This window comes from Gadus morhua, chromosome 3 (genome assembly GCF_902167405.1).
Source record: "Gadus morhua chromosome 3, gadMor3.0, whole genome shotgun sequence".
Taxonomy (NCBI): domain Eukaryota; kingdom Metazoa; phylum Chordata; class Actinopteri; order Gadiformes; family Gadidae; genus Gadus; species Gadus morhua.
Genome location: NC_044050.1, coordinates 4,915,908 through 4,937,512, shown reverse-complemented (window position 1 = coordinate 4,937,512; position 21,605 = coordinate 4,915,908). Strand labels below are relative to the sequence as shown.

The window sequence follows — 21,605 nt, the reverse complement described above, 5'->3', positions numbered from 1 at the left end:
CAAATTGTTAATATCAAAAGAAAAAATCGGAGTGACATGGTAGCCAGAAAGTTTCTCAAGCATGACTAATGCATGACTAATGTTTTTGGCAAAGGCATGCAAATTCAAAGTAGATTAACGAAGCTTTCCTCAGAGATGCAATGTTGGTGAGTTTATCCCCAGAGTCGGTTTATATTTGCTAAATTGCATGCATAGGTTCCAGGCGCAAATTCCCTCTCATAGTTGGACTGATAGAGGCTGTGGTTGGTATGACGTGGAAGCATTCTGCGGCTTTTACTTTGAAATAAAGTATTTCTCTACAGGAAGTCCGCTGTCTGATCTAGTCTAGTCCGCTCCATGGCTTCCCCCGGCTCGGGCGAACTGAGTTCAAACCACACGACAACGACACTAGCGACTACCACAACTAGTGTCTGCCACAGGCCTCAGTGAACCGAACTACCCGCCCGCCGGTCTCCTTCTGGTGCCTCAGTGACCCAAGCCGCCCGCTCCCTGTCTCCTCCTGGGCCCGCTATGAGGCTCAAAGTGGGCTTCGTTCTGCGGAGCGGTCTGGTGGTCGGGGCGTTCTTCAGCCTGGTGGTGCTCTGGTCCTTCCTCTCGCCGAAGCCCAGTGAAGACAGCCCCTTCGCGAAGCGGGTAAGGAGAACCAACGTGATAACATCAAAATGAACACGGGTTGTGTGGTGTGGTTCGTACCGCACAGAGCCCGGTGTAGCAGTGAACCACGCACCGCGGGCTTCGAACGTGGCATCGCGGAGACGTTGTGGATATCGTTTTAGCTGTCGCATATAAATAATAATGTGATTGTTTTGTTCCTGTTTATTTAACATATTCTTCAACTGACTTAGTGGACTGGCAAACGAGCCTTTTGAGAAGAACTTGGGGTTCGTAGTGTTGACTTGAGGTGTTGGAAGTTGGGTTCTAAACCCGGAAGTGTATTATCATGTTAAATCACGGTTCTGCGAATGAGCTCTGTTGGTTCCTTTTGATTAGGGACCTTATGAGCTTTAAATATATATAACTTACTAAGGGTTTTGGAAGAGCCCTCAGTGTTTTTTTTTGTTATTTTTTAAGGTTATACTTATGCCGATATTAATGTCTGATTTCATTAATTGGTAATTCTTTCTGATGAATATTACAAATATATATATATGGAATATTATCTTACTTCAATTTATAAGTAGGTAGAGTTTGTAAGTTGTAAGCAAACGTCATCCCTCTGATCAGATGTGATCATAAAACTGCAAAACAAACAAATGTGTTCCGGGAGTTACCGGTATATCCGTATGAAATGGATATGGATGAACGGCTACACAAAGCCTGAATACATGCACTTCTATTACTTGAATGAAGTAATTTGATTACTTGAATGAATTAATTTGATTGCTTCTATAGCAATACATTAGCTAGTTATCATTAAAATTGTAAATCTCATATAATTGAAAAACTTAATTTTCTTTAATTGCTTCTATATCAATACATTAGCTGGTTCTGATTGTTATCATTGAAATTGTAAATAGAAATTGCAATCATCACCATTCCAAAACCAACATTCTTTCAACAGGAGGATAGTCTGCAACTAAGAAAGGACCCGGTGGAACCTTTTAAACCAGTGGTACCATGGCCTCATGTAGAGGGAGTGGAGGTAGACTTGAACTCTATCCGACTCAAACAAGGTGAGATATGGTTAATTTGATATATTTCTGAAACAATGTTGAAATTAAAGCCAAGGTAGGCAATTTGGAGAACCCTTTTTTGAAGCGATCCAAACAACCTCCTTTAAGATTCCCTCCAAAGCCACGTCGCCCAAAACACAAGAATAGGTTGCTAGCTTTAGGAAAATATCCTCCTATCCTTGTGGTATACTCCAGTGCTGCGCGAAGACAACACCGGCAGAGCCCAATCAATTCATACTGGCAGATTGAAATGATTGGACAGGCTTATTACAGGCCTGAACCAGCCACAGATACTGAACTTTTAAAATGTTTGTTGTAAGAGCATTTGAATTATTGATTGCTTGTGGGATATAAAGACAATCCAAAAAAAAAAACACTTCTAAAATAAATTGCCCAGCCTAGCTTTAACACAAACATATCTGTATAACAAGGGCCCGACCCATGTTGAGAAATAGTTTTCAATGATGCTCAACATTTGATATCTGATATTGTCAGCCATTAGCTTTTGGGTTAAACATGTATAGAAATAATATATTGATTACCCCATCTGGTAATCTAGCCATTAAGATACTTTTCCCAGGAAAAAGTCCAATCTAACTTTATAGGAAATGGTTATAACCTTAAACTTCGATAAATCTCTCCAAAAGCACTATCGTTTTATGTAGATAATTAGTTAAATGTGGTTGTCGCAGCCCACACATACGATGTAGGCCGTGAATAAATATATAAATATTGACTAGCAGGTTGCCACAGTCTAAATGCATTAATGGCCAACAATGCATCTACATTTTGGAGTTTTGCTAACCTCTTCTCTTTCTCCTTTCAGGCAGAGACATCCATCCTGCGATCCCCAACCAGAATCAGGCGATCCAGCAACAATACGTCACATTCAAGCCCCACTCCAATGCCTACACAAGCCCGATCTTAAAGAAAGATAGCTTGGGGAACTTTGAACCCAAAGAGCCGGAGCCTGCTGGGGTCCCAGGGGGCCCAGGTGAGGCTGGGAAGCCCTTTGTCTTGGGACCCGATTACAAAGACGCTGTGCAGGCCTCTATCAAAGAGTTTGGCTTCAATATGGTGGCCAGTGACATGATATCCCTGGATAGGTCTATCAACGACCTACGACATGAGGAGTAAGTTCTTTGTCAATACTATTATTACATGCACTGCTGTTACTGTTTCTAAATTACAGCATTTAGTGTACTGTTTAATACTGAAATGTTTGTGTAACGCCCTGCCATTTCTCTAGTCCCTTTTAGGCTGTTAGAACATGTGTCCTGATTATCCTGTTTTTCTACAGACAGTTTTGATTGTAAGGATAGGTATGAAAAGAATTCAAAACCAACTCATTAAACAGGTGTGAGTGGTCTAAATGCTAAGGCAAGGCAAGGCGACTTCATTTATGTAGCGCTTTCATTCACGAGGCAGGCACAAAGTGCTAAATGGTCGGATACAGCATAGTCAACTAGGAACAGATATATTTACATTTCATACACTAATACCAGACAGACAACTGCCATTTCTAACCAATTTCACTCAAATGATGGCTCCAAGAATATATAGGTAGGCTATAGATCTAACCTAAAGCTCATCATATAGATGGCATTCACCTTTTATAGGCTTATTAAATATGGGTAAGAGAATTTAATATTACATTGTATTATTATATGTTGTATCTAATGGCAGATCTATGCCTACAACTAGAGCTGTAGATGAGAGAAAAAAATATATTACTGAGCGTGAATAGAGTAAAATACAGAGCTTGTTGTAAATTCATTAATTTTCTTTTCTTTTCTTTCTTTTTATTGCGTAGGACGTATAATACAGTCCCAAGGCCAGCTGTTAATTGAAACTGAATCTCTGAAACAATGGCCAGACTCGGACCAATTTGTATCGCATTATTGCAGAGTGCTTAGTCCGGACTTAGGGGCCGTGTCCACCAAAAGCCTTTTTAAAAGGCGGAGCGCCTGTCTGCAATGCATTCTCTATGGCAGGATGCGCTTGCAGCGCGCCTTTTTAAAAAGCCGCCCGGGGCGGTAAAGCGCTCCGCGCGCCTCGCGCTTTTAGACGCACGCCCAAGTTGAACACAGTTGAACTTTTGAAGAAAAGCGCTCCACGTCATCTGCGCTTTTTTCGAACGACCAATCAAAATCGAGGAGGAGGCAAGGCTAAAAGTATCAACAGAACACAAACTGAAACATGTCGGACGAAAGTTTAATAACAGCTGTGAGTGAGTGTCCGGTCCTGTACGACCTCACGTTAAAGGTGGTATTCCCCGTACTGCCTCCTGCCACGATGCCTAATGCTGTGGACCCACACTCTCCTCCGGGCAACCACGACAGGCGCAGGGGGATCGTCCGCAACCTCCGCTGCCACGGCAAGAAGCGCCATTAATCTTGCATTCATTTTCTAATAAAATTGTAGGAGCAACCAGAGAGATGCCAGATAATGGAGCCAACAGATAGAAGCTGTATATCTATGGATAGAAGCTGTATATCTATGGATACAAGCGGTGACGCATATTAATGATGTAAACGAAAAACGCTCCGTGCGCCTTTTTTGAGCGGCGTGCACAAACGCGCTGAGAGCAGTGCACGGAGCGCTCCGCCTTTTTAAAAAGGCTTTTGGTGGACATGGCCCCCAGTGTGCTTTAAGGACACGACAATTCTTTTCTCAGTCGGTAGTGCATTTTCGCAGAAAATTGTCTATACCCTGAAAGGCATCATTCACATGTATTAATCCTTTTTAATCAGTTAAACGCTTATAAATTATATTCATCAGTTTAGTTATGATCAGGGTTACAAACCTAGCAGAGATCTAAATCTCAAACGAGAACGGCAACTTTTGGATTTCATAGATATAAACTTTGATTGTTTACATTTTGTATAGTCCAGAAAATGAAGGCAGATGTTGCAGGGCAGGTAAGCCTTGTGGTACCCCTCCGTAGAACCATAAGGCCGGCTTGGTCACCTCCTGAGCATGCTCTTCTACTGCGTACAGCTTGGCCCCCAGCAGAGAACCTGCCTCCTAAAGTCTGCACCACTCAGATATCCCGCACTAACCCTCTTTAGTGAAGTCATTTTTCCTCACCCTTTCTCAGAAACATTCCTGTCCACACCAACAGTGTTGTAGAAAATGTCTCGGTTCCCAGGAGAAGAATGTTCCATGCCTATAGATGGCTTTGGGAGAATGCATTCCACTAGCCTTCCATTATGTGGTCTGCGTGTCAGGTAGTCTCTGGTCCAGAACACCAAGGGGCATCATCCACGTGCAATAACCACAGCTGGACTCCCAGTAATATGGTGTTTAATGTGCTAGGAAAACGGCTGTTACACGTCCAGGACCTATACCTGCAGCCAAATGGAAAAAGGGGAGAGGTTGTAGCAATGCCAATGAAGGTTGGGCTTGGAGAGAAGATTTAACGATAATTTAGTTTTCTTTCTCATAACCTCCCCTTCTCTGTTCTTTTCCAGGTGTAAGCACTGGGATTATGATGAGAGGTTGCTGACTTCTAGTGTGATCATAGTGTTTCATAATGAAGGCTGGTCAACACTGATGCGAACCGTCCACAGCGTCATTAAGAGGACGCCCAGGAGATACCTGGCGGAGATTGTCATGATAGATGACTTTAGCAACAAAGGTAAACATGATTGAATGAGATGAATTGTTTCTCGCTGCATTTGTATTCCCCCAGTAATACAGAATAATGGTGTCATTAAGTTCAAAGTGTTTGATCTCCAACTTCCTCAACCACTGTAGGCATCTTTAGTGAACAGCTGTAGTGAGGACACGTTTAAAATGTGGAATCATAATCACAATCTTAATTCTAGGCTATCACCTATAGTAAGACTAAATAGTAATGTACTTAATATATTTTTGTATTGCATCATGCACGCACACACACTTTCTATAATTGTAAGCTTTTGGAAATATTCAATACTTTTTCCATCCAAAGAAAACACAAATGGATTAGGGATTGTTTTAGGTTACGGTAATTGCATAATTACTAGTAAATGTATTTAATATCTCATAATGCAAATACTAGGCCAATTTACAGAGATGAGTTATTGTTTTTTGTATATGTATGTCATTGAGTTTATTGTCTGTTTGTTTTCTTATCTGTCCATTTCTTTGTGTCTATGTGCATGCCTCACTGTGCGTATATAGTCCATCTTAAGGAGCGTTTGGAAGAATACATCAAACAATGGAACGGTCTGGTCAAACTTTTCAGAAACGAGAAGAGAGAAGGACTTATTCAAGCCAGGAGCATAGGCGCCCAGAAGGCCACTATAGGACAGGTATGTTGTTTCCAGCTTGATCAAAAGGCTTTGGAGTGTGATTACTCTCTAAATGAGTATCAACAATGATTTTTATCCCTTATTTTATCCTGCACGGATTGGTCCACATTTAGCGGCGGTCATTTCTCAAAGGTCTTCCTTTTGTTCCAGGTTCTGATTTACCTTGATGCCCACTGTGAGGTCAGTGTGAACTGGTACGCACCGCTGGTGGCGCCCATCTCAAAAGACAGGTAACCCACTAACCAAAACATGTACACACAATGAAAACATTCCTCACCTCACTGTGAGGTTTCTGTATGAAATCCTTACTATTCTATTCTACCCCCAGACAAAACCAGTATTCTTCATTTACTTGGTTATTTAGCGGAGATACGGATTTGCAATGATTTGATTGAAATTCTGTTCCATGTTATAGAGGTGGCCGAAAAGGAAGTTGTGAGACCGAAGGTGGTCTGTGCATCAATTCGATTTAAATTGTCTCAATATCTTTAGTTAAAAGTGTAGGATATAGTGGCATCTAGTGGTTAGGTTGCAGATTGCATCCATCACAACTCCCCTTTCCAACAACAGAAGAAGCTACGGGCCTTTGGAATTATCCTTGACAGAGTGGACAATGTCTGGGGATTATAAATTGTATTCACTTGCTACGTCTGTAAATCAAGGGGTCATAGCGTACAAGGAAAATCGTGATTTAAAGCACGTCCTCTAGAGCCGTATGCAGATATCGGGCTCATTCAAACCTGGGAACTACGAACAACGCGTCTGCTGCATGCTACCCCGTGTCAGACGGGCTCAGTGCAGCATCTCAGTCAAGTAGAAGGGGAAGATAAGACTGCAACAACCATTCTATGTTCATGGGTCCCTTATTAATCATACTTGCGATGATTATATTCCATATCTGCCATGTCTGTTGGCTAGATGCCACTTAATTCTACATACTGCACCTTTGAACTGTTGGCAGTTACCACTCCCATTTAGGGGAAATTAGTCAGGGCTAAATCAAACAATCCTTGAAATTTGCAACAACAATCAACTTTGTATTCCTTTGTCTGCTTTGGAATCTCTCAACTAATTCAAGGGCATAACCTAGTCTTCCTGATTTAAAGTTTATACATGTTATCATGCAAAGTCAAATTCTGGGCACTATTTAACTGATCAAAAAGCAAGCTTATTCCTGGAATTTAGTAAAGGAAACATACTGCCAATATCTAGGTCTGCCATTCTCATAGCTGGAAATAACTGAATGATGAAGTGCATGCTTAGTATGTTCTCCAACAATATAACCTACTCGTGCAATCAATGTTTTTGTTTGCGTAACTAATACAGCAGATGATTCCAATTAACTTACGGATACAAATGTTAAACTTTTTATAAGTTAACTAATTATTTGGCTCGATACCAGTGCCTGTTTATGTTTAGCGTCTGATCAAGGATTAGGTATTTTGAACATTTCCGTCTGTCTGAACTTACCTGTAGGACTATATGTACAGTACCGTTGATAGATTATATTGACGGTAAAGAGTACACTATGGAGACCCAGCAGGGCGGAGATGAAGACGGTTTGGCTCGAGGAGCCTGGGACTGGAGCCTGCTCTGGAAGCGGGTACCACTTAGTGACCGAGAGAAGACCAAGAGAAAATACACTACTGAGCCCTATCGGTACACAACCACACGTCATTCCACAAGCATCTAACCCTAATGTTGTCTTTTGTCTCCACCTTCCATCCCCAACTATCCCCTTATCCATCCATCTGTCTGTCCAACCCGCTTGTCCACACCTTTGTATTGTCCTGCACAACCTTTCCTCACTGTGTTTTGTTGCGCATGGCCCCTCCCTCTCATGTATGTGATGTTTTTACTTTACATTCTTTACATTATTCCCATCATGTGCATGATGTGTCTCTACCACTTTCCATCCCCCATGTCCCCCGCTTCCTCCTGTGTGCATGTACCATATCCTTCATGTGCCCTCCAAACCTCCCCTACCAGAACAGTGTGCACCGTGCCTTTGATCGACTCCATCCATGGGCAGACTTTCACCATTGAGCCACAGGGGGGCGGAGACCAAGATGGCTTTGCTAGAGGAGCTTGGGACTGGAGCTTACTCTGGAAAAGAGTTCCACTTGGGGATAGAGAGAAAAGGCTAAGAAACTCTAAGACTGAGCCATATAGGTACTGCCAAACTATTTTTGTACATCCAGAAAATTAACACCTATGGAGCTACCATTTTTTGGAGCTAAAGTTAGGTTTGCCTTTGAACTTCCACAGGATCTGTATCTAGGAATAATTCACTCTTGCATTACATTTCTATCAATTATATGGGTGAAAACCTGTGTTTTTTTTTTGTCAGCTTAGCAGCCTGACTACTCTCCAAGTTAACACAGCCTAGGATGGGAGATTGGAATGAATATCTTTTTACATTTTTTGAAAATCACTGCAAATTAATGTCAAATACGGCAAAAACAAAAAAAGGACACATTGCCACACTTGTCGACAACATGGTGGGTTATTTAAATAGATGGTAAACTCTCATTGTTATTAAATGAGGCTAAAATTAGACTGTGATGTAGAAGCAACCGTTTCCTACTTGGCCTATGAGCCATGGTGCCGCTAGCCCAGGGGCTTCAGGGGGGCCTGGGTCTGCACAGGGGGGAAGAGGGGGGCTATTAGTCCTGCTCCATGCTGCATGTCTAGAGCGGTCTACAAGCTGTGTTTGGGATGCAGCTGCTCGACCTAATTTGAGAAGCTAGGGCCGTTAAACTATTTTCCACTAACATGAATGTCAAAAATGTTTGAAATGTTTGAATTATTATTATATTCTACAGTTGGGGTGAATTATTCCTTTTAAAATAGTAAAAGCTTTGAGCAACAAGACCTTTTATTCCATTTATTTATTTTAAAAGATTAGCAGTTTATTCTCCTGTCCCCAAACTCATCACAAATGCCATAGTTCTATACTGCCAAATGCACTGAATTATATTATTTTGACGGTGAAGGTTTTTCATATATTTTCCTTTTTTCTGAAATCCCTCTTTATTCAGTGGCAGGCAAAGGATTTGTTTAACTTTCGCCTGATTGTAAGAGTGGATATCTTATAAAAAATGAATTGGTCCACCCCTAAAATAGGTTTAGCCTCTGGTGAAAGTAAGTAGCTCCTATGGTCATGTTTTATGTATGTTCATCTTCTTTCATTCTTCACTAAAACACCTTTCCACCATTCAGAAGTTCAATTCCTTCTGGTTTTCCCTATTCTTCCTATGTCTTTATTGCATGCAATAGGGATTTACTTTTAAGTAATAAAATGCATGCAAAAATGATTTGACATTTCAATTGAATTTTTAACCGCCTTCTTCCAAAATGCTGCAATTGTACGTTTTTTTTAAATCTTTTTTTTTCTCTTATGCAGGTCACCCGCAATGGCAGGTGGTTTGTTTGCCATAGAGAGAGAGTTTTTCTTTGAGCTGGGCCTTTATGACCCTGGACTGCAGATTTGGGGGGGAGAAAACTTTGAAATATCATACAAGGTAGGTTTAACAATTGTGTTTCTATATATTCAGGTGTGTCTATATAGGTATGCGTCTTTATATAGCCCTGTTGCAAGTTTTTTCTATTATGTCTCAACCAGTTTAGGTATATGTAAGTATATTATATTAGTTTTGTGTTATTAAAAGTATGTTTGTGTCTAATATATAGACTTGTTTATGTTTCTCTATATATGTGTGTATATGTCTATATATTTGTGTTTGTAAGTGGATGTTTGTATTATACGATTCCAATTCTTTGAATCTAAAATGTTGAAGGTAGTGTTAATAAAGTGACAGCCCCCACAAAATAGAAAATATACATTGCTAAAGAGCGTGTCTGTGTGTTTCCATGTAGATCTGGCAGTGCGGCGGTCAGCTGCTGTTTGTGCCATGTTCTCGTATTGGGCATATTTACAGACTCCCGGGATGGCAGGGCAATCCTCCACCGGCACATGTAGGGTCATCACCTACACTGAAGGTACATGAAGCACTATGACATTCAAAGGGATGTTCCTTACGACTATTTGTCCACACTATTTTGTAAATGACATGTCCATATTGAGCACATTACAATCTAAGGGGCCTAACCTAATCTGAAGAAAATATTTTGTAATGGAACCTTTTTTTAAATACCACCAGAAATAAAGATCTTTGTGCCGTGCAAAGTTCAACTGTGATGTGGGGGGACAAAAAGGTTAGGAGACATTATAACAATGAACATGATCCGCTATATATTTTACTGTGGGAAATTGAGCCGCCGTACACTCAAGCTGGTATATACTGCTGCCCTTCTTATTATGAATGAATGATTATAAATAGTGGTTATTCTATGTCTAATTAAAACAAGGTGAAATTAAGTCAAAGAAAGATAAACTAATGGCAAAAGATCACACACTTGACTGCATTTACTAAATGGGGTGAAGATCACTGTTGAGGTTAGGTTAAGATTTATCAAATAGTATTTATTGTGTATTTAACTAATCGTGAACATTTCTATTATCATTGCTAGAAGTAGTACTTCTCTTGCATTCTTCAATAACAATGGATGGTGTCTCCCATCTTCCTGTACAGAACTATGTGCGGGTGGTGGAGGTGTGGTGGGATGACTATAAGGACTACTTTTATGCAAGTCGTCCTGAAACCCTGAATCTAGCCTATGGAGACATCAGTGATCTGAAGCGCTTCAGGTAAAGGATTAGTTATGTCTTTTTCCAAAATGATCCATATATTGGTTACCCTTTAAAGCATACCATTGTTTCAAGTAAATATATGTATATTGTACCTAGATTTAAAAAAAAGTCACAAAAAGTGAATGACCTAAACGCTCCCAATCTTTTAGCCTGTTTATACATGAGGTAGGAGAGGTCCTCGCTTGATCTGCATAAATTCCTACATGCTTAATGTCTCCACAATCTCAGAGAAAGCGCAGAGACGTAGAGTTTGGTGTACATTTTAGTTTACATTGATTTGGATAACATTGTGGCTCGTGTATTATACTGGAATTGACAGGAATCCTACAATTTATATAAAAAAGAAAAGCTGGCACAGTTGAGATGTCTCAGAGAACTTTGCATATGACATCCCCCTAGATTAGATCACCTCTAGTCTATCTAATCTAATCTAGATGGACGGTCACGTACAAAACCTCCAGAAGTGCTTTGTTTTCTTACTTTGAATATTAAGAGTTCACTGTTCAATGTTGCACTGGCTTGTGTTTGATTCCTGTAAAGCCCAAAGTCTGGACCTATCGACCTATTTTGCAATTCAATGAGGTCTGGGTTGGGTGTGCAAATGGTTTGCGCATTGGAATAGCTCCCTGGATTGATGTAAATTACGCTTCACGCCCCACCTCTTGATGACCCACTCTTGGTGAAGGAAAAATCATGTAGTAACCAAGAATTCAACATAATCTCTGCAACCATCCTTTGCTCAGTGTGGTATAAAAGTGGAACTGCTTTTTTTTTATCATCAAAAATATTGTATTTACAAGATAAGGAGTAATTAAAGTGTACTAAAAAACTTTATTATTAAATGGAGTTATTCCACAAAATGTGTTTCTATTGTTTGTCAGAGAGGAACACCGATGCAAGAGCTTCAAATGGTTCATGGAGGAAATTGCTTACGACATTCCAGTGCATTATCCCCTGCCTCCGAAAAATGTGGAATGGGGTGAGGTATGTACTTCTACATTGAAATACATTTTTAATTGGTAAATTTGGTAGTTTTAGACGCTGTACCCACATGGCATTGACCTGCATCTTGGGTGATCTGGCCTCGAGGACAGCTCCAAAGATGTTAATGCACCCAGGATACATTGAAACGCATTGAGATCCGATTGCTCAGACTGCATTAGGAGTTTAATGGCCACATTCCTTTAGCAGACACGTCAAAAAAAAAACATTTGCATTTGCTGTCTTAGTCCACAAGGACGGCCTACTTTTAAAAAGCCCATTTAGATAAATATTGCGAGTGCGGCCAACATCTTGGGCCATTTGGTTGGCCAAGGAATAATCTCAGTCTGTATTGGTCTGATTTCCTCTTATTTTCATTCCTGGCAGCCTAGGAACGCGAAGAGCATCGCTCAACTCAACATTTGGTTTTTTCGAACTTCAATGGCGTGTTTACTTGAATATAGACGAGGGTAGTGAGAGCTGATAACGAGTGGGCACTCGATGCTTTGTAGTGCCATGTCTGAACCGGAGTACTTAAAGCTTGTGTGATCGGATCACCCAAGACACACGTTAATGCCAGGTGTGAACAGGGCCAGAGACTGTGAGCACACATCTTTATTTTTGCTACACAATTTTCCATATAACTCCCGTTATATGGGTGTAGAGCAGAAAGAAAGGTATCAGCCTGCAGAAAGATGATCAGAATCCTTAATACTCTGTACTGTACAAAAAACAGATAAAACAGCCAAATATAACAGAAAAGTCTCATTACCTACCCTAATATTGTGTACGTTTTTTATTTCATGGTATTCAAAAGGAAATATAAAAAATTAAGAATTAAGAGATTCTGGGTTTTTGCAGATCAGAGGTTTTGAAACCAGCTACTGTATCGACAGTATGGGTCACACTAATGGAGGCACCCTCGAGATTGGACCTTGTCACAGGATGGGAGGAAACCAGGTAATAGCCTTTGCATGCATAAGTGGCAGTGCAATTCCTTGTGCAGAAATTCCTTTGTCATGCAATTCATGCCCTTTGTCATAAAGAGATGATTGTTGGAGACCCTATTATAGTTGCACAGCATTCTTCTTATTTTCCCAACTGAGTAGAATCTCTTTTTAATCATGTTAATATGTTGTGTTTTGTTTTTGTTAATTTATAGCTGTTTCGTATTAATGAGGCAAATCAACTGATGCAGTATGACCAGTGCTTAACCAGGGGGACTGATAATTCAGCTGTTATCATCACCCATTGTGATATGAATCAAAACACAGAATGGAAATACTTTAAGGTACAGGTGAAACATTCATACATACATGGCACAATATTTTTGTAATAAATCACTTTAGCTAAATAATTGGATTAAAAAATGGAGGCCAGTGGAAAAATTAGGCCATTGCATGTAAATATACTGACTGAAGACAAGGTCTCTTGTACGGAAAAGCTAGTCTTACTATAAAATGCATATCAGTTTTTTCCACTCCAAAAAAAAATGCTATGATGTTATGAAATCTGTCTTTGTTAATCTTTTGTGTAAAGTAACCCCCAATAACTAATTTCTCACTCTCTGATTTTAAACACCAATTCAGGATCTTCACCGGTTTACTCATATACCTACAGGTAGTGTTTGTGTGTGTGTGTGTGTGTGTGTGTGTGTGTGTGTGTGTGTCTGTATTCCTACATACCTAACTGTTCTGCCCTACGGTACCGGTCTGGGCTGGATGTAAATGTAATGTTGACTAACTATAGAAAACAGTTTTTTTTATTGTCTGCCAAGTTTTTTTCAAAACAGGCGTTTTATTTTAGAGCCAATATATGTTGTGAGTGGAAACAGAGAGCAACAAGTTCAAGGCCTGTGTGTTTGTGTGTTTTAACATACCTCCCTGTTTTCGACAGGTAAATGTTTGGACCGCTCCGATCTTCTCCACAAACTCTTCATAGCAGAATGTGACAACAGCAAGACCACTCAAAAATGGGAGATGAACAACATAGTTGCCGTATGATAACCGGATAGCGAATACCCATGAATAGCATCCGGAGAAACAAGGCAGTTGGTTGAAGACCTTCATCATCCGTCAATTTGTGTAATGGATATGCATTGCCTTACAATGGACATTGCTATGCATCCACGCACACTATCGTTTGATGCTTCCGGATCAATATATTGACTGAAACTGCCAATGTTTATTTTTAAAAATGTACAAACTGATGAAACATTGGCCCGCATCGCAGTCGTAACCAACCGCATATTTGACACTGACTCGCCGTCCGTCGGTTGCCCTCCTAAATAGTATTTGGACCAAATATTTGTATTAATTGATTGATAACACACTTTTTCGAGATTCTTATCGCAAAGGTCTACTTACACCTCGTTGTTAACCTGCAACTGTCACTTTCCATATTTTTAACCTTTTTTTTTACCAGGTTTGTTTAAAATAGTTAAATTATTTAGATCCCAGGACATCATCAGACAATCTTTATCCATACAGTCAATACTAGTAATCAGGATTATATCCACACTTGGCTAACATACTTCTTACATATGCACTGCTGAACCTGAAACAAATGTCTGTTGTAAACGCTCCAAACTGACGTATTGATGCATAAGTGCTGTCCATATTTGAACAAATGACATGATAGAGCTCGTATGTTATATACAGATGATCCCTCGATCAGTTTATCCTTTTGTAGTCAATTTGTGGGATACAGAATATTTCCCAATGCAATTTAAAACTGTCCTGTGAAGTCTCTGCCAAACTTGACTTGAAAAATGTAAAATCATGAAATTATTTTTGGTTCATTAACACTGTCCACTGAAATTTTATTGAATAAATCAGCTGGAGGGATGCTAGTTATTATAGTTGGGTGGTGCAGGGTTTTGAAGTGGTACAGGTTAAATGTAACTGGGTTTGTTTGTGTCTGAGACTGGTTGAGGGGGGTGACATTAATATTATGTATGCAATCATTACAAGATAACCCTGGAAGTATACATTTGTGTATAGAATCTGCATATTATGTGAAGGTTGTAAATATATTATACATTTTTATTTAATTGTGGGCTGAATGATGGGGAAATCGAGAAATAAAACTTGTTATAGGGACAAATGTGTGTTCTATGTCCTCAACAAGTGTTGGCTGTGCAAAGGTTAGACTTGTAAATCCAAACAAGAATTTTAACAGTTTGGTAACTATCAATTCACTGTTCCAGTGATCATTTGCGTCTCAAAAGTTAGGAGAGAAAAATAGTAGTCCATGTCGCTTCGCCAGCCTATGGGCCATTGAACAGACTGAGCTCAATAGTGTGGCAGACCGTTAAAAAAAAAGCTTCAAAAAACCTTTTTGGTTTTGAATGTTACGCTCTTATAACACCTTTAGATGTTGAATATTGTTTTTTTTTTTAATGTTGTAAAAATGATTTCCATTGTCTCATTTGCTCAATGGTGAAACTGGAAAGCAAATGATTTTTTTGTTTCGCTCGTAGGATTTGTTTTTAAATATCCACAAAGGGATTTTCGCGCCGTTGGTTTAAAACTCCCCTTCAACCAATCATACCAGAGACCAGCCGTAGAACAGTGCTGTTGTGATGTGTTGACTGTCGACCAATGGTATCACCGCTTAGGTTCTGGGGCCCGTATTTAAATTTAAACAGGCGGTGTTGACCAATCACTTGCCTAGGGGTGGTGTCACGAGCCTTTCCATACAAGTTCGGTAGACTCTTCAGCCGCTGACAAAACAGTGGGAAGTTAACTCCGACATTCACTCGCTGAAAGTTTGAGACGACTAACTGGTAAGTTACCTCCCGTACTTATTTATTTTGAAGAATTTCTGGCCTTTGATTATTTTATTGTATGTGTAGTACATATATATACACATAGACAAGGGAATAAGTACGACTTTGTGAATTGCCAATAACCAGAACATATTTCGACTATTTGGTAACCTTTAAATGCTTGCGTTTGTTTTCCACTTTCTTGTTAGTTGAACTGCATGGAATTGGAGAAACCACCAAGTTTTTTCCAAATCAGCATGTCTTAAATCTGCAGAAAAATGCCGTTTATTTTGTGTTTTTGTCTCGACGACATTGTGGTTTTGTTGGTCGGATCGACTCGTGCGCATCGCCTAATGCAAACGCCATTTGATCTGCTAGCTTAGCGCGTTAGCCTGTTGGCACGCTAGCCTGAGCCTTCTGAGCCTGAGCCTTCTGCTTCAGCTGCTCCTATGCAGACCCCGCCGTTCACTGCATGGCGGGGTTTTATTAATCCTACCGGTTGTATCGATCCAAAATCAAGACCATTTAATATGATATGATCATTACGTGTTGGCGCTTTGTACTTGGGGCGGGAAGAGACAAAATGGAGTCCCGTCTTTTCGCCCCTTAGAAAATCGGAAATCCGATTACAGATTAGACCCCGTATCGTCTGGGAGCCCGCGCGCGGTGCGCTCACTACCATAGATGGACGACACGGAGTGTGTTGGTAGCTTTCTTTAATACAATTATTTCATTTTTTTCTCAGAACACGTCCAGCCATGAAAAAAGACCCGAACAAGCCAAGAGGGAAGACCTCTTCATATGCGTACTTTGTTTCGAAATGTCGCGAGGAACATAAAAAGAACCATCCTGGAACCTCCGTGGGCTTCGCGGAGTTCTCCAAAAGATGTTCAGAGAGATGGAAGGTACGTCGCAGTGCTTTGTTGTTGCATCGCTTAAACAAAAAACATCTATATTTTTTTTTTTAACGTTTTTGTGTGTTCTCAGACCATGTCGGCCAAGGAGAAGGTGAGGTTTGAGGATATGGCCAAAACGGATAAAGTACGCTATGACCGGGAAATGAAGACCTACACCCCCCCTAAAGGAACCAAGTTGGGGAAGAAAAAGAAGGATCCGAACGCCCCCAAGAGGCCACCGTAAGTTATCAAACGGGCCCTGAATATTTACAGGTGGTGTTCCTATTTCATCACACTAATTTTAAAACATTTTATTCTCAGCTCTGCTTTCTTCGTCTTCTGCGCTGAGCACCGCCCAGCGATCAAGGGTGATCATCCAGGAATATCCATTGGTGACATCGCCAAGAAGCTAGGGGAACTTTGGTCCAAGCAGAGCCCCAAGGACAAGATCCCCTTTGAGGCAAAGGCAGCCAAATTCAAGGAGAAATATGAAAAGGTTAATATGGTTCCCTCCTCCTTTATACTTTTATTACACATCAGCTGGAACTGCTTTTCCAACCAGTGTGTGTTTCCTCAGGATGTGGCTGCATACCGCGCTACAAGCGGGCCCACCAAAAGTGATGCCGGGAAGAAGTCTGGACCTGGCCGGCCAACTGCTAAGAAAGCTGCACAAGTGGAGGATGACGACGACGATGACGATGATGATGATGAGGACGACGATGATGACGATGATGACGAAGATGACTAAATGATTGAGGGTCTGGGGTAATTTACAAAACAAGGATGTGAAACCGGCAATGTTTTGAAATTGTTTATTTTGTAATGCTCTCAGCTGTTTTTGTTTGGCCTGACTTCATGTTTTTGTTAGGTTACCAACACTTGAGTAACTTGATTCAGGGAAAACTTTCTGTTGTTGTTGGAGTTCCCCAATAGTTTCAAATCACCCTCTATTTAAAAGATGGTTGTTGGTCAGCTATGCCATTTGTACTTCGATGAGGCACAGTTACTGACTTTGGAAGATACTTTTTTTTTAAGGTGTTGTTCTACAAAAGCACTGCTAAACATTTATCTAATGGTGGTGTGTGTGTTCATCCTTTCACTGCGGTTTTACTACCAGGTTCCTTCTGTAGTTGACTTTAAAGTGTATCTTTTTTTTAATGCGGAGCTTTGCATTATGTAGGGTTTTTGTAATAAAATTTTGTATAAACATTAGCCGTGTGTCATATTGATGATTGGTCCCTCAAATAAGGTTTGTCATGCAAATGTCAACTCTTGGCCTCAAGGCAGTTATCTTTACTTCCTTTAAACTGGTATCTAATGGATGGAATATAGTTCCCTCATTCCAACCCGTCATATCCTTTATGATAACAATTACTTCCAATAAATGTGTACTTGTAGGCACACTTATTCAGTGAATTTCCGATGTGTACTAAAAATGTAGAGATTGGACATCAGTATTTGTTAACTTTACCAGAATAAGAATCCATTTCTTCGAAAAAGATTCCTGGTAAAATCATGCATTGATTGTACCACTTAATATCAGTGTGGCTTTTCTTTAGACGTACAGGTCGTTTTGCAGCATTTTCAAACGCTGCATAAGCCTGTCTGTAAAAACCACTTAACTTCACATAATCTGCAGTTAATGTTTGAATTAACGTAAATATGCCGGTTCATTGACCAATGAAGTTAAATGTTTCCGTTTTTTCTATTTAAAGCCCACCACTTGCATAGTGTTTTTTGTCCAACCCAAGCGATAGCATTTTATAGAAAATGTGTAATTACAATTTCGCAACACCAGGAGTCAATGAATTGTCCAGCACAATTCATAGGCAATACGCAATTGCTTAGTACCGTGTCACCCAACGCAGTCATTTCTATCCTATGCATGAGTCATAAATACTGGCACAGAGGTTATATATAAAAACATTTAGACCATAGGGGGGGTGTATGTCTGGCAACGTCACGTTGCTAGACATAAAGCTCTGGGCAACAGGCCCCATATAACTCAAACAAACAATTGATTCTTGAAAGCCTGCTGCCTTTTTAAATCTGTGCAAACATTTATGGAATACATCATATACAATAAGCTATTAGACCACTATTATAGCTACTGCCAGACTTTTGTTGCTTGAACTGCAACAATTACTAGTGGTAAAGGTAAACATATATTTTGGCATTCAAGTCATACCCTGCATATGAAGATAAAACCAGACTCAAGAATTTAACTATTGTTTATTTGCCTTCCTCTGCATTCCTCAATAATAACTATAATATATAATAAACACTGATCAGTCTCGGCCGCCATCATGGAAAGGCCAGATAGAAACTGTTTTCATCTCAGTTTCATTTCTGCATCACTCCATGCCCCACAAATTGAGGGATGCGTGTCTGTTTCAGCCTTTGTCAGAGCGCCACATGGATCTCGGATCTAATTTACTGCAAGAAAATCCCTTGCTGTATCATCCAGGTCTACAGCATTCTTATCTGGGCGCATTTAGAGTGTCACACACAGCTCCATGTAATCTACAGCTTTGGTCTTATCCACTGTTTGAGTGTGTTTCAAGATATTTCTGTGCAGGTTCCCGGTTAAACACAGAAACAGAACAGGAATAATGGGGGCTGCTGAAGGTAATGTCTCGCTGGCGGAGGAGCTGAACCACTTCTTCGCCCGTTTCGAGGCGAAGCCACCAGATGCAGCAACGCCACATCCGGCAGCCAACAGCGACATCATCCTCACGGTAGAGGAGCACGAGGTGAGGCGTACACTGCGGGCTGTCAACCCACGGAAGGCAGCTGGACCCGGCGGCGTCTGTGGACGTGTGCTGAAGGACAGTGCGGACCAGCTGGTGGGGGTCTTTACTAAGATCTTTAACCAGTCACTCTCCCAGTCCACTGTCCCATCCTGCTTGAGGTCCTCCACCATTGTCCCCCTGCTCAAAAAAACAAATATCACCTCCCTCAACGACTACCGGCCAGTAGCACTCACCCCTGTGGTGATGAAGTGCTTTGAAAAACTGGTTCGTAGTCACATCATGTCATTCATCCCCCCCACCTTTGATCCACATCAGTTCGCTTACAGGGCAAATAGATCTACTGTGGATGCTGTGGCCACAGCCCTCCATGCTGCATTGTCCCACCTGGAGCAGCTCTGCTTTTAATACAATCCTCCCTCACAGACTGGTGCTCAAACTGTCTGACATTGGAATACCACACTCGACCTGCCTTTAGATTAAGGACTTTTTAACGCACTCAGAGGGTAAGAGTGGGCCCCCACACCTCCACCACCCTCAGCCTCAGCACTGGCTCCCCACAGGGCTGTGTGCTGAGTCCCCTGCTCTATTCCCTCTATACCCACGACTGCGCTCCCGCCCACCACAGCAACACCTTCGTCAAATTCGCAGATGACACCACAGTAGTGGGGCTCATCTCAAGCGGGGATGAGACCGCCTACAGAGACGAGGTGGAGCGTTTGGTGGGGTGGTGCAGTGCTAACAACTTGCTCCTCAATGCAACAAAGACTAAGGAGCTCGTTGTGGATTATAGGAGGAAGAAGACGGTCATCCAGCCGCTGATGATAGGTGGGGTCTGTGTGGAGAGGGTCTCTGACATCCGCTTCTTGAGAGTGAACATCATGGAGGACCTGACCTGGGGCGTCAACACCACTGGGCTAGTGAAGAAGGCCCAGCAGAGACTTTACTTCCTGAGAGTTCTGAGGAGGAACAACATCCCCCAGAAACTGCTGGTGTCCTTCTACCGCTGCTCAATAGAGAGCATATTGACCTACTGTCTGTGTGTCTGGTTCTCAAGCTGCACTGTGGCACAGAGGAAAAGGCTCCAGGGGTTCATAAAGGCAGCGCAGAAAATCACCGGCTGCCCTCTTCCCTCTCTGGACGAACTGCACAGCTCCCGCTGCCTTAAATAGGGCAAATCCGTCCTGCAGGACACATCACACCCCGGTCACAAACTGTTCGAACTACTGCCATCAGGCAGGAGATACAGGTCAATGAAAACGAGAACAAACAGACTACAAAACAGTTTTTATCCAACAGCCATAACCTCACTAAATGTTGCTACCAGAGCATAGTTGTTTTGTGTATCACATTTGTGTAGGCACATTTATAAATGTGAATGTTTGTGTGGGTTTTTATTTATATGTGTGGGTATTTATTTATATGTACTACCTCAATGTGATGTTTTTGCACTGAACAAGGACTGCGCTTAATTTCGTTGTACTTTACATTACATTATTATTATTGAAAAAACAACCTATTCTGTATTTTAGTTTAGAGATCACGTTGGTTTTATCAACCATTCACAGGACATTTTGCTATTTGAGCTAAGTGACTAGCAATTAATGTCATTTTTTCAGGATCAACTTTTTGTGTGCATCTTTCCCCTACTTTGAAAATAGGGGAAAGGCCACAGGGAAAGTATGCATGGTCTTGAAATCCCTTAAGTACGATTCAGGCAGATGGATTTTCACTCTGCTTTCTGCCATTTAGGTGGCAGTGATGGAAACCTCAAGTCCTCCCCTCCAGCCTGTTGGTCCATACACTCTGTTCAAAAGGCAGCACACATATCTTTAGTCACCCCGCTGCGTTAGCTTCTTTTTCAACTATGTAAGTGTATTTCAGTGGGCGTTTGAGGAGTGCTGGATCTTTGAAATGGCTTATAATCTCCCCATCTCTTTGAAATGGCTTATAATTGACCCTGTGAAGTCTTATGGTGACACAACATAACATACATACAACATCATATGAAGATATAGAACTACTTGCTTCGTCAGCTTTACATGCTGTGTCTGGAGTTATGGGTACTGTCCTTATTGGGGAAGTGTGATGGATGTGAGAAGCAGCTCATCTCCTTCAAACTGCAATGTGGGTTGATGTATCTAAGTCTCATCCAGTGGACTGGCCATGGGTTTTCCAGAGGAAGGGCCAAACCTCAGTCATGTTTGATAATGCATTGGCATCAACTCTTTAAAATCGTCAACATCGGATGTTCGCTATCATTGACTTCATTATCCCCATCCGTCAGGCTTGTTATAGAGGTAAAATCACAACACTCCCATTCTCAGTACTGTGCATCATTCCCCAACTATACTCAGTACTAACATCAGACATCCTGATAGTCCTATATGACCCTGATATATCAAAAAACATTAATACATCACCAATATGTTACTTTATGAGCTTCCATTTGTTGTATCAAGACCTGGATACCAACATGTTACGAGATGCCAAATATAATCTTGAAGGGTCTTTATTAAGGACC

General features: G+C 41.0%; 2 protein-coding genes across 3 annotated transcripts; both read left to right on the top strand.

Annotated features, from left to right (window-relative positions):
* The first annotated feature begins 302 nt into the window (after positions 1-302).
* Positions 303-14,767, top strand: galnt7 (UDP-N-acetyl-alpha-D-galactosamine: polypeptide N-acetylgalactosaminyltransferase 7). 2 transcript variants are annotated; one of them, XM_030351034.1, is made up of 15 exons: positions 303-633; positions 1,562-1,673; positions 2,500-2,806; positions 5,147-5,313; positions 5,841-5,971; positions 6,122-6,201; positions 7,961-8,143; positions 9,378-9,495; positions 9,851-9,973; positions 10,567-10,682; positions 11,567-11,669; positions 12,528-12,626; positions 12,829-12,957; positions 13,256-13,286; positions 13,563-14,767. In XM_030351034.1, the coding sequence occupies exons 1-15, from the start codon at positions 511-513 to the stop codon at positions 13,667-13,669; spliced, it is 1,929 nt and encodes a 642-aa protein (XP_030206894.1). In that variant the 5' UTR covers positions 303-510; the 3' UTR covers positions 13,670-14,767. The 2 variants fall into 2 exon arrangements, with proteins under 2 accessions (XP_030206894.1, XP_030206895.1); XM_030351035.1 differs by lacking the exon at positions 7,961-8,143 and adding an exon at positions 7,448-7,630.
* Positions 14,768-15,212: 445 nt separating this feature from the next.
* hmgb2a (high mobility group box 2a) lies at positions 15,213-17,543 on the top strand. The gene is made up of 5 exons (XM_030351036.1): positions 15,213-15,453; positions 16,181-16,340; positions 16,423-16,571; positions 16,653-16,827; positions 16,909-17,543. Exons 2-5 carry the CDS (start codon positions 16,194-16,196, stop codon positions 17,077-17,079), a joined length of 642 nt encoding a protein of 213 aa, XP_030206896.1. The 5' UTR covers positions 15,213-15,453; positions 16,181-16,193; the 3' UTR covers positions 17,080-17,543.
* The last annotated feature ends 4,062 nt before the right edge of the window (positions 17,544-21,605 follow it).

Excerpts from the sequence above, each read along its gene's own strand:
- galnt7 (XM_030351034.1), top strand. The coding sequence starts at position 511 with ATGAGGCTCAAAGTGGGCTTCGTTCTGCGGAGCGGTCTGGTGGTCGGG. Across the intron at positions 2,807-5,146 it reads AACGACCTACGACATGAGGA|GTGTAAGCACTGGGATTATG; the intron begins GTAAGTTCTTTG and ends GTTCTTTTCCAG. Across the intron at positions 13,287-13,562 it reads GTTTACTCATATACCTACAG|GTAAATGTTTGGACCGCTCC; the intron begins GTAGTGTTTGTG and ends TGTTTTCGACAG.
- hmgb2a (XM_030351036.1), top strand. The coding sequence starts at position 16,194 with ATGAAAAAAGACCCGAACAAGCCAAGAGGGAAGACCTCTTCATATGCG. Across the intron at positions 16,341-16,422 it reads GATGTTCAGAGAGATGGAAG|ACCATGTCGGCCAAGGAGAA; the intron begins GTACGTCGCAGT and ends GTGTGTTCTCAG. Across the intron at positions 16,828-16,908 it reads TCAAGGAGAAATATGAAAAG|GATGTGGCTGCATACCGCGC; the intron begins GTTAATATGGTT and ends GTGTTTCCTCAG.